This window comes from Pyxicephalus adspersus, chromosome 3 (assembly GCF_032062135.1).
Source record: "Pyxicephalus adspersus chromosome 3, UCB_Pads_2.0, whole genome shotgun sequence".
NCBI lineage: Eukaryota > Metazoa > Chordata > Amphibia > Anura > Pyxicephalidae > Pyxicephalus > Pyxicephalus adspersus.
Window position 1 is genome coordinate 979,170 of NC_092860.1, and position 12,220 is coordinate 991,389.

Genomic DNA, 12,220 nt, shown 5'->3' on the forward strand with positions numbered 1-12,220 from the left:
CAATGGGGAGATTTCCCCCAGTAGTTTGTGTCTCTGCCCCTCCCACAATGGGGAGATTTCACCCAGTACAGCTCCTCCTACAAGACCACCAATGGTGTACATTTGGCCCCCCCTGAGTTTTGTTGGTGATGGAGGGTAAACCACTAACAGGGATTTGCAGATTTCCCAATAGAAAATGAAACCTAAGATCCTCTGGGAGGTGAAACAAATTTCAGTACAATTTTCATACAAAGTATATATATATTTTGTTTTTTGCAATTTCTGATTCCTGGATAATCTGACTTTGTGCTGTTTATTACAGGTCACACCCCGATCCACCCTAAGGCCAAACGCACTCCGTGCCTGGCATGGAACTACCAAGACATCCTCCGAGTCATTCACTCTCACCAATGTGTGGTGTGTTACTTCGCCGGACACGACCACAGCGGGGGGTATCACCAGGATTCACAAGGCATACACCATGTCACCATGGAGGGCGTTATAGAGTCCCCCCCTGACACTAACGCCTTTGGGACGGTGGATGTTTTTGAAGACCGGATGGTTCTTCGGGGAAGAGGAAGAGTGAAGAGCAGAATTCTCCTCTATCGGGAGATCCACCCGGCCTCATCCTGCTGCTGCCTCACATTTGAGAAGAAGAAGAATTTGTAATAAGTTTATTGATTGTTGGCTTGCTGTAATTTCCCCAAATCCTAAGGTCAGGGGTGATTGTGGATCGCACCTCAGGGTCCATTTTACAGCCCTGACTGAAGGATTGTACAAAGTGCCTTCCCCGCCTGATCCAAAAATATTCATTTCACCACATTGTGTAAGCCTTTCTGTAACTTCTCACCTGGTGAAATAGTGCCATGTGTAGGTGATGGTACATTAGATGCAGGACTACCCATAGCAATACCACATCCAGGGCAGAATGCATGCACACTCTGCTCTCTCCCCCTCTCCTCTCTCCCTCTCCTCTCTCTCTCCTTCAGAATTGTGTAAATGTCATTTCCTTATACACTCATAGTCCGCGTATTGCCCATTTACTCCGATAGCCAAGTGGAAATTGCTGTCCTTGGTGGTGATTGCAGGTTTGGGAAATCCCGAACAATCTCTGGAGGAACCCTAAATGAGGGCATTGTACTTCATCCCAGCTAATGTTGGCACAACTGCGCTGCTAACCACCCCCGGGTGCTTAGTTTGAACCTCCATGCATCTGGAAATGGTAAGCAGTGTTGACATGCGTTCCTGAGCAGAAACTGAAATACGAGTGAATGGTTGCAGTGCAGTTTCTTGCACAAACCCCAAAGAGAAGAGGTGACTCCCAGATGCCTGAACATTGGTAGCACAAAGTGAAAGTTACACGGGGGGATTTAGATAAAAATATGAGTTCTTAAGCTGCATCACCCACAAGGCCAAAGACATAGGGACCTGTATTCCCAACCTGCCCCCTCCTCCCCAACACACTAATAGGCCCATGGGCAATCATTTCCTACACGGTGAAATCTGCGATGCCCCCCCCCCACCTTCACTGCAGGATCCTCTAACTCTGATAATAAATCCTGGGAAGAATCATTGTCCAACTCTGAATAAAATGAGATCTCAGTGGGTAGCACTCCGGCCTTTGCAGCGCTGGGTCCCAGGTTGGAATCTCAGTCAGGACACTATCTGCATGGAGTTTGCAGGTTCTCCCCGTGTTTGTGTGGGTTTCCTTTGGGTACTCCGGTTTCCTCCCACATCCCAAAAACATGCAGTTCGGAAAATTGGCTTCTCACCAAAATTGCCCTTAGATTGTATTAAAGACATATGACTATGGTAGGGATTAGATTGTGAGCTCCTCTGAGGGACAGCTACATGACTATGGGCTTTGTACAATGCTGTGTAATGTCAGTGCCATATAAATACTGTGTAATATTATTCTCCAACATCATTCACCTGATCCGACAAGAAACAATCCAACCGTCCTGGACCTTATCGGCTATTCATGGAGAAAAGGGGGAAGGTTCTGTTGGCACGAGCAATCCCCCACAGCAAGATCATATTGAATTTATTAAACTTTTCAATGACAGTTTCCCTTTATATCAGTAATACCTCAATGCCCCTTGTAGCAGAGCTTCTTATGTTCTCAGTGGGGATGTGATGTCTGCTCACCCTGACCTTTAAAGAGAACCTGTACTGCAATAAATATTATGATCATGGTGTTAGGGAGGAGAAGAGAGGTCACAGTTCTTCTAGATGTTAAGCGCTATGTTTAATGAGAACCTGTCACCATCCAGAGCTAAGGGACACAATCTCTTTAAAGCCCCCATCACCCCTTAAGTGTGTTTTGGGGTAGCTTCAGTTTTGCACCTTGCAATGTGTACTGCATGCGTAATGCATTTGCAGTAAAGATTTAAAGTGTAATAGCAAATTACTAAATTAGGGTACAGAGTGCAGGATGCCTGCAAGGATCAGAAGGAACCCATATACACTGCAGCCAGATCCCAAGAAACGATTCCTATTGGAGGATGATAATCCAACATCTGTGTCCCCCTTTATCTAAATATTGCCCTCTCAGGTCTCCTCTCCACCCCATGTTCATTCACTAAGCATGCTGAGAAACCTAAATCAACCTCACCCCAAATCCTCGTGCATGCTGCTCAATTCAAATCTACACAGTACACATGAAAATGATAAAAATTCATATAATGTGCTGAAATGAAAACACAATATTTATAAAATTATACTAATGACATCACTAAAACAAAAATACAAATAAAGAATTAATCCTATTGTGATCAAATTGAGCCAGATCAGTGTATTGATGGGCCACCTACCCTGGAGCTCAGCTGCCTTTCTTCAATTTTGGGGAGGAACCCTTGAAATAACCTTCAGGGAACATCTTTTATAATTAATTTATCTCCAGCTCACAGTACATTAGTATGGTGGTCAGTGGGAAGAATTCCTCTTACATTGCTGGCCAGTGGGAAGAATGTCACCCTTAGCCAGAAAGATCATTGGTGTCACCGAAACTGACCCTAGAGTTAGAATCTACTCATTGCTCAAGGAAGCCTTAGCGCCCCCTGGAGGAACCCTGGTTGACAAACACTTGTATAGGAATTTGTTTCAGCGCTACAACTTTATGTATGGGTGCCATGGAGAGCGAAGTGGGGCGGCAGAGGGACCAGTAGCTTTCGGTCATTGAATGAGTTTGGATGCACAATTTTAGAGAAATGGAGTCACCAGACCATACCATGGCATCTATGTGGACGGCTGACTTTCCCCAAACACAACAATACATCAATTTCTCTAAATGGAAGCTGAGCATTGCAAACAAGCATAATGGATACTACAGAGCCTGTACAGGCAACATGGAACATTACAGACCAGTGGTCGCCAACCTTTTCGGACCTACAGACCATTAAAAGTCCGAACTGCACTTCCCCCAGAGTGACGTCATGATGCCAGAACAGCCCTGGGCCTACAATCAGTACGGGAGATGTGGTCTGACCCCTGTTGGGAGGTACACCAGCCAGAGCCACGGACCACCAAAATTTTATCACGGATAATTTAATCTGCAGACCACCGGTTGGCCTCCGCTGTTACAGACAGTTATGAGAGCTTCTAGCTGTTTCTTCTCACCCAACCATTACTTAGTAAGAAGCCAAGATGGAGGGGCTCGGTGAAGGAGGCATTGAAGGTGTGGAGGTATCGGATTGGTTCACATAACTCCAAAATCCAAATTGATTCGGAATCTCAGAGAGGAAAACTTATCGGATAAAAGTATATCTTTGCTGTTATGTATCACCGAACATTGGTTGTTACACCGACGTAAACACCAGGACTTGTCGTTGTCTCCAATGGCGGACTGCTGCCCTCTCCGCTCTATGCTGGGGTAGGCCATTCCCAACCTCCAGTTCCCAGATTCACTGGTCTCCACATCCCAAAAGTGCTGACCAGATGAGAAACTCCGGGTGGTCAGAATCAGGTTATACTGAAACCTTAGCCGTGCCGCCGGAGGGTTCTGATTGGCTGCAGACCAAGTGGCCATTTAGAGGTCATCGGATACAAATATTTTACAACCGGCAGTGTTTATATCAAGAAGCACAGAGGGATAATTACCTGGATGATATACTTTCCTTACAAAGGTTATAAAATCTGCTATACCAGGGTTGTCAAAGTCTGACCCTCAACATCCTTTTTTTTTGGCCCCCATGGGAATCCTAAATATGAACTGCAGCTGGCCCACCGCTGTATTGAAATAGCGCGGCTGCTACAATTCCCAGCATCACTGGCGTCTATAGACCAGTGAGCTCTCTGCCTATACGTGGCCCCGCATTGGACTGTTTTATAGACGCAAATAATGCCGTGATGTTTAGTAGTGGCGCTATTTCAATTAAGAGTTAGTTCCAGCGGCGGGCCATTCATAAGATTACAGCACTCCGCCTCAGCTTTTCCTTGCTACTGATCTGATCTGAATGGTTGGATTTTCATAGAAGAATAATATTATTATTATTATTGTTAGTCTGTGCAAAAAGGTTACCATTGAAATTTAACTCAGAAGGCTACAAATAAAGAGGCAGAAGATATTTTCTTAATAATAATATTAAAAAAAAAGTTTTATGCTCCTTTATTATAGGTTAGTTCCAGATTGAATGCGAAGCAAAGGGTTTATATCTAATGAGAAGGAAACATTTCCTCAATTTTTTCAATAAATTTCAAGGTCGGCCCGTGAGTTGGTCTAAGTTTTTGATTTTGGCCCTCTGTGTATTGGAGTTTGACACCCCTTATCTATATAAATATATAAATGTCTCAGAAATAGACCCTCATCCAGTTCCCCAGTCCTTGGTTTCTCTCCTTCTATGTCCTCATTATCACCAAATTCCTCCTTCTCCTTGTCTTGTAGGATGGTCAATGGGTCAGTGGTGTCACACAGCTCCGTAATGTATTGCTTCTTCCCAATCATTTCATCCTTCTTTATTTCCAGCTGTTGGATCAGATCTGAGATGGACGATGAGATCTCCTCCTGCCTCCTCCTCCAGATCTTCCAGCTGTCTCTGGATGTCTCAGAACAGGGCAGTGACTCTCTCTTGCTTTTTCTGGTACTCCATGTCGCTGTTTCTGCAGAGCTTTGATTCTCTTTTCAGCCACCTCTGTCTTTGAGGTTAGTTTATCCAGAACAGTTCTCAGTTTCTTCTTCTTATCCCCAAACGGGTCATTGAGCAAAGCTTCCTGATGTCCTCTGTGATCTCCAAAGGCCAAACAGGAGCCACAAATACACGCTGAATCTTTGCAGCACACATACCTCAGCATTTCCTTATGAAAGCGGCATTTCTGCTAGGATATGTTCTGAGGACTTGTTGTGGACTCTTAGGTGTCCATCACACAGGAAACATTCACACAGCAGTCACAATTTAACAGCAGCTACAGACGGGTGAATGCAGTAAGTGCAGAAGGAAGCAGAGTGGTCCTGGTTGGAGGTTACAGGCCGGAGAACCTCGGATATGTTGGGTGGAGTGGTGTACTTTATGGAGTCTTGAGACAAGAATAAACTCCAGACGCCTCCTGTGTATCCAGAATATCCTCGATACAGACCCGGCAGAAGTTGTGTCCACATCTCAGAGTTACCGGATCTGTAAAATCATTCAGACATATGGAGCAGTTCAGCTCATTTCTCAGATCAGCAGATGCCATGGCAGACAGCGAGCAGAAGATTGTACAATCCAGGGCCTTCAGCAGCTACAATGAGATTTTTCCTGTGTCATATTCTATCTGGGCTGGTCAATGAGATAACAGCACAAGCTCTGATTGGATGGAAAGTAAGATCCTGCAGACACCTATACACTGCACAGATAAGAAGCCAATGAGTAAAACGTGCACAGGTTGTATAGAAGAGGTACAAAGGTAAAGGTATACATTGTACTGACCTCATGGGTACAGGTAACACACAAAATGATAACTTAGTCTGAGAAGCGGAACAAATGGCAGGACAACCTTTATAATGTGACAGCAGAATCAGAATTATAATAATGAAAAGGTAAAGGAGGTGCCATTAAATGCTCGGGGGGTCAGTTCGGCCCGGTGGGGGGCATTACAGGCATTGGATATAAATCTATATTTGACCTCTGAGTAGTATGCATACACAACAGAATCTCCCAAGCATTCCTTTTTAAAGTTATTGGATATCCTCTAAGATTTAAAACTTTGTGACCTTCTTCTGTATATGTGCCTTAGGAAATTAGATCGACATGCAGAAGTAGAGTTTATTACCCCCACAGGAATCCATGATTCACACACCCTTTCCTTTGTATGGTTGGGTTTATACGAGACTTCTGGCATTCACCTCCATATATCGTCTAGCTGCACGTATCTATTTAACATAATAACTCCAGTCCTCAGCTTGTCCGTCTCGAGCTTTCACTGAGGAAGCCATCAAAGCGAAACGCGTCGGGCTAACAGAGACAAAAAGGAGCTCACGTTTATTGTTTTCAAGTAACTTATCTTTTTCATTGACTTAATAGGTTTTTATACCTAATTTATTAGAAATATTTGATGTTGAGCTTGGGAGAATCAGAAACTGGAGCTTTTGTATTCCAATTTGTATCCTGATGATAAATTTGATGTAAAAGTTTGTTCAATATAAGTAGCCAAAAAACCCCCTCTGATTGCCGTTCTATTTAATATATTCTAAACTCCAGGGGCTGGCTAACGACGTAATTTATATTAACATGAAAGTATAACCATGCCGCCTTCTTTCTATAGCACATAGAGGATGGAAAAGATAGGAGGATTGTCAGGGGCCGATTTCTTATGTCTAATATTTGTGATCCAGCAATGGCTGCTTAGCTGCCAAATAAACGTCCTGCAGCACAAATTCTGATAATTTAACCAAATACTACTCTAAACTGAATACAATACAAACTCTGATGGGGAACATTGGATATCGGAAATGCATTGACGACATCTATAGATCATAGGTGAAAATAGGCACCAACTTTATATGACCTGCGGGGAATCACCCCATGGAGTGTCACCTGTCCCAGGGCCATCTCTGAGCCACCCTATGGGCCCGTCCTTAGACCTACGCTGAAATCTATAATGAGGATATGTGGTCATTAGGCTTCTTGCTCTCCTGCCTGGAGGTCTCTCTTGAATTGGTGTTATTATTATTATTATTAAACAGTATTTATATAGCGCCAACATAATATGCAGTGCTGTACATTACGTAACAATTTGGTGGCTGGCTTCAGTTGCCCCTGTCCATAGCCGGCATCCTGGAGGGTAAGGGATAAGGAATAGGCATTTTATCTTTGAGACAAGGGCATGTGATTTTTTTTTCTTGATGCATAGCGTTATTTCAATGCACCTACCTTGGGCTTTGAACCCCCCATCACCCATCATATCTTCATATGCAGAGTAACATAAGGAATGTGTTGTGCCAGAGATTACCTGTTCCAGCTCCTGAATAATTTAGAATCCGCTCCTGAAATCTGACATCATATCAATATTGTAAGCACCTACAAATCTTCGTGTTATCTGGGGACAGAGGGGCATAGAGAGCCTCAGGGTGCAGGAGACTAAACCAAAAGGGCAGCATGGTGGCTCAGTGGTTAGCACTCTGACCTTTGCAGTGCTGGTTCCCAGGTTGGAATCTTGGCCAGGATAATATCTGCATGGAGTTTGCAGGTTCTCCCCGTGTTTGTGTGGGTTTCCTCCCACATTCCAAAAACATGCAGTTAGGTTAAATGACTTCCCCCATAAATTGAACTTAGATTGTATTAATGACATATGACTATGGGGGGGGGGGACATTAGATTGTGAGCTCCTATGAGGAACAGCTAGTCGCATGACCATAACTTTGTACAGCGCTGTGTAATATGTTGGCGCTATATAAATACTGTGTAATAATTGGGGTTCAAACGTTGCTCCCCCTCCTTCTGAAAATGCTAGTTGCCTGGTTGTCACGCTGATCCAGCGACTTCAACACTGACCGAGGAAAACAATCCATGAAACGGTCCATCAAGTTGCTTGTACAGATTGATATTTTTATTAGTACGAGGCAGAGCTACAGCCAATCACATCCACATAAGGAGATTATATATATCAAGGTGCTCATGTACATTCTACAAATCCCTCCCTCTCCGCATTATGTTTATTAGAGATACTACATACAGCCAAATCTGATAAACTTATTATTACATGCGTGTACCGGTCCAATGGCAATCATTCTGGTGTGTGAAGTCCGATACCAATAAAGCTCTCCTAGGCTGCAGAGAAAACACTTTCATCAGTGAGCTGGAATAGATTGGAAGTCATGTTTTCAGTCCTGGACCAGATCCATTCCAGGTTTGCAGGATCACCTAGCTTTACAGATAAAAGTGCATGCTCTCCAGCCAAGGAGAATAATAAATCAGCACCAATGAGTACAACGATCCAAATCAGGAGCTACTGATACAGAAGGGCAGAAGGCGTCCAGAATCCGGCTCCCCACCGAGGTTTATTTGTAACGTTCCCAATCGGTGTAATCGGTCATCTGTGCGGTTCTATTACTTTGGTGATAACATGATGATAATGAAACATTTCTCAATCTTTGTGATGGAAACATTCCACTCAATGTTTTCTTCAATCAAATCCTTTCCCCCATTATTGCAGAGCAGATTTAGTGAATGGAGGCCGGAGGGCAGATTCAGTGAATGGAGGCCGGAGGGCAGATTCAGTGAATGGAGGCCGGAGGGCAGATTCAGTGAATGGAGGCCGTCCTCTCCTCCTCCTGTGTGACTGACTGTCATTTGCAACCCCTATTTATTGTACAGCGCTGCGTAATATGTTGGCGCTATATAAATCCTCTTTATTATTAATAATTCACCAAAGCCTCACCAATACCTTTTCCTTATTACTGAACTGAGATTGTAATGAGTGAATCTGAATATCGCTCACCCACAAAAAACAAAACCCCCAACACGTACAATAAATTCTGCTACCTCAGATGACGGTTTTGCAGTGCTGCGGCCATGACGTCCTCATCTCCTTGTTGATGAAGATATAAAGCCAGATTATAAAGGGGAGGACCGAGACGGAGACGGCAATCAGCAGCCTGGGGCCACCTATGGACTTCCTGTAAGGAATAGGGCGTGATATGGCGATGTGATACATACAGCCCGGTACCTGGGGTATGAGAGTCAGAAAACGGACACTTACCTCCCAGAATTCCGGCACAGGAGCAGCCACAACACGATAATCGCCAATCCTGAGAGCTCCCTGGGGGGACAAAACCAAATAAACGGGTGACACAACCTGATCATGTGACCAGAGGGGTCGGATTATGGTCACCAAATGGAAATCCCAATTCATGAAAAGTCTGAGCTTTGTAGTCATCAATACATCATCCAATCCTACAGAAATACCGGGAATATTGGGAACCAACAGCCAATAGGATCATTCCTAAAGAGAACCTGTACCCTGCACCCACTGCCATTCACCTGTGTAAAGATTGTGTCAATGTCCTGTAAGGTCACATTCACTGCAATGCACACTATGGTGCTGGAATACACCCCGCCATGAGGACTCACCTGCCCTCCTCCTCGTGTAATATATTTTTCTTGCCGTCCAGAAGTAAAGAAACAAACAGACGGGAAGCTCCAAGCAGACACAACACGGAATGGAGGTCGGATAACGTCTTCCAGATCACATGACCTGCACGGGGAATCAGAATAACGTTTTGTATTAGAAGATTTCAGCCCCCAATAATAATGGTTCCACCTCAGCCATACAGCACTACCCGGAGCCCGGGAGCAGCAACCAAAGCTGTATCCTAATATTCCCAGAATTCCCTCTGATGGAGGGGAGAATCACTGGAACAGCTGGGTATTGGTCATTATATTTCCGAATATGTTACTGTTATCCAATCAGATTGGTGACCCTTCCCCCGTCATTGAATGATAAGGGAAGCCCCAGGGTGGGGTGGTGCAGTGTGTTGGGGTTCGGTCTCCTATGCCATCTCTTACCCGTTATGTCCGGTTTTATGCTGAGCAGAAGGATGAGGCTGGCCGGTATTACATAGATCACCTGAAATACAGAACACAGGGGCTATACGTGACATTCTGTACACTGGGCTATACGTGACATTCTGTACACTGTGTTATACGTGACATTCTGTACACTGCGCTATACGTGACATTCTGTACGCTGCGCTATACGTGACATTCTGTACGCTGCGCTATACGTGACATCTCTCAGACCGCGCAATGAATTTAGTATTTCATTTTGTTCAGTGTACAGATTCCCTTTGGCTGTGAAGTTGAAGGTTCTGCAGATTCACTTACAATCCACACGCCGGCATCGGGATCATTGATCTGTGAAGGAATAGACATGGTGTCGGCTGTTAGGAGAAGCTGATGTATAAAATAATAATAAATCAGATAAATCTCATTATGTGACCCCTCCCTGATCTACAAACCCACAGCCAATGAAATCAGTGCAGCAATCACAGGAGAACGTGTCATGACTCCACCGGGACAGGAAGTGGGAGGAAATCTCTCTAATGGAGCCCCAGATATATATACCCCCCACACTTCCAATCTGCCCCCCCGGGCTATAATCCCCCCCACACTTCCAATCTGCCCCCCTGGGCTATAATCCCCCCACACTTCCAATCTGCCCCCCCGGGCTATAATCCCCCCACACTTCCAATCTGCCCCCCGTGCTATAATCCCTCCACACTTCCAATCTGCCCCCCCCGGGCTACAATCCCCCCACTTTATAGATCCGGTACAATGCGCATGATTCTTCTGTTGCTAAAAATGTCCTAAAAACATCTCAGCCAATAGAAAGTGACATTGAGAGGTCTCAGTCCGGGAGAGTTCAGAGGCTAAGTTTGGAAAGTTCACTCTCACCTTTCACCCTGAAATAAAGGTGAATGTATGATTCAAATTTAGCTAATTATGAAGCTGAGAATTCTGTGCACAGATTCACCCTCAAAGGATATTTAGTGAAAGTCACATTCACCGCTTCATTGACACCCACATGGGGGGGGGACAAAAATCACCCAAAGAACTCACCTGTACAAAGGCGGCCAGAGAGAAGAACGCTGACATCAGCAGATTGCAAACCCTCCAGAGCGCCATCTGCTGGTCAGTACCCAACATGGAGCCCAGGGGCCCCCAGCATGGCCCCTTCACAGTGCCCTCCATGGTCCCCTCTACAGTTCTCTGAATTGTCCCCTCTATGATCCCCACTACCAATCCCACTATAGAACCAATGTGATCCCCAAATAGTCCTCACTGTAGCCCCCTTTCCAGTCCCACCCAATGCCCCTCTAAGTCCCCAATATTGTCCCCCCTCTCTGTAGACCCCTCTACTGTCCCCACTGTGATCTCCACTATAGTCCTCTATATGGTCCCCACTGTAGTTCCCTATAGTCCCCCCCTCCCTTCTGATCCCTCCTGTAACCCCCACTAATGCCCCCCTGTAGTCCTCTTCTCCGTCCTCTCTATTGCCCCCTCTGTAGTCCTGGCAGTCTGTATGCAGATTGGGTTCCTGTATCCTCTTCTCTCATTCGCTGACACGCTTCCTGCCTGTTACAAAGCCCCGCCCTTTGTAGTAATAGCTCCTCCCATAATCCCTCCCACTTCCCCACAGCTTAACCCCTTGATGCCCAGCACAGGTGACCCAGAACTTTTTGTATCTTTTTGTGTCCTCACTGTTATCAGTTTCCTGGAGCGCTGCATTGGTTTCCGGATTTGATATTAGATTTATTTTGTAATTTTTGGCCAAATAAGTAAACTGTGAGCCATGTTGGTGCGATGGGCCGGTGCCCATGTGTGGTGACCATTACCTGTGGGTAGAATGTAATGTGGGTCACATGATCAGCGGGTGCTCTGAGATGGTTATCCTTCTGATCTGACACAGAAAGAGCATGTTTTCATGCATTACCTTTGGACTCCAATCAATGGGCCGGCAGTGCTGCAAAATGTCCCAGAAAACAGAGATGTCCCAATGTTTCTGACAGTAACTCACATGTATCAGGGCTGCGCTGCCTTACAGGATCATGGGAACATTTACAAAGATGTCACTGCAATGCGCTGATGCATGTAACGTGCTCATCATCACAACGCATTTGTTTTGGCCGCATGATGTCACAGCTAACATGGCATGCCATGGGCTGCTCTCATTCATTTGCAGCTTTTGGTCATGTGATCTGGTCACACCGCAAGCCACAAACAGGCCCAAATGTGGACTAATGCAACATCCATCCTTCCCACCTACC

At 45.2% G+C, this 12,220-nt stretch overlaps 2 protein-coding genes across 5 annotated transcripts in view; one reads left to right on the plus strand and one right to left on the minus strand.

Annotated features, from left to right (window-relative positions):
• LOC140325456 (manganese-dependent ADP-ribose/CDP-alcohol diphosphatase-like) overlaps nucleotides 1-2,044 on the plus strand; it is a 5,550-nt gene extending 3,506 nt beyond the window's left edge. For both annotated transcript variants that reach the window (XM_072403292.1, XM_072403291.1), the window contains exon 4: nucleotides 302-2,044. In XM_072403292.1, the coding sequence (XP_072259393.1) occupies nucleotides 302-648 (347 nt within the window). In that variant the 3' untranslated portion in view covers nucleotides 649-2,044. The remainder of the gene's footprint in view (nucleotides 1-301) is intronic.
• Nucleotides 2,045-8,935: 6,891 nt separating this feature from the next.
• On the minus strand, nucleotides 8,936-11,332 carry TMEM220 (transmembrane protein 220). 3 transcript variants are annotated; one of them, XM_072403293.1, is made up of 6 exons: nucleotides 11,013-11,332; nucleotides 10,278-10,346; nucleotides 9,960-10,020; nucleotides 9,525-9,648; nucleotides 9,154-9,213; nucleotides 8,936-9,070 (listed from the first exon to the last, which is right to left on the minus strand). In XM_072403293.1, exons 1-6 carry the CDS (start codon nucleotides 11,142-11,144, stop codon nucleotides 8,938-8,940), a joined length of 579 nt encoding a protein of 192 aa, XP_072259394.1. In that variant the 5' UTR covers nucleotides 11,145-11,332; the 3' UTR covers nucleotides 8,936-8,937. The 3 variants fall into 3 exon arrangements, with proteins under 3 accessions (XP_072259394.1, XP_072259395.1, XP_072259396.1); XM_072403294.1 differs by having other exon boundaries at nucleotides 10,278-10,307; nucleotides 11,013-11,315; XM_072403295.1 differs by lacking the exon at nucleotides 10,278-10,346 and having other exon boundaries at nucleotides 11,013-11,331.
• Between the last annotated feature and the right edge of the window lie 888 nt (nucleotides 11,333-12,220).

Excerpts from the sequence above, each read along its gene's own strand:
- TMEM220 (XM_072403293.1), bottom strand. The coding sequence starts at position 11,144 with ATGGAGGGCACTGTGAAGGGGCCATGCTGGGGGCCCCTGGGCTCCATG. Across the intron at positions 9,214-9,524 it reads TTACACGAGGAGGAGGGCAG|GGAGCTCTCAGGATTGGCGA; the intron begins GTGAGTCCTCAT and ends TTGTCCCCCCAG. Across the intron at positions 9,071-9,153 it reads CTGTGCCGGAATTCTGGGAG|GAAGTCCATAGGTGGCCCCA; the intron begins GTAAGTGTCCGT and ends TATTCCTTACAG.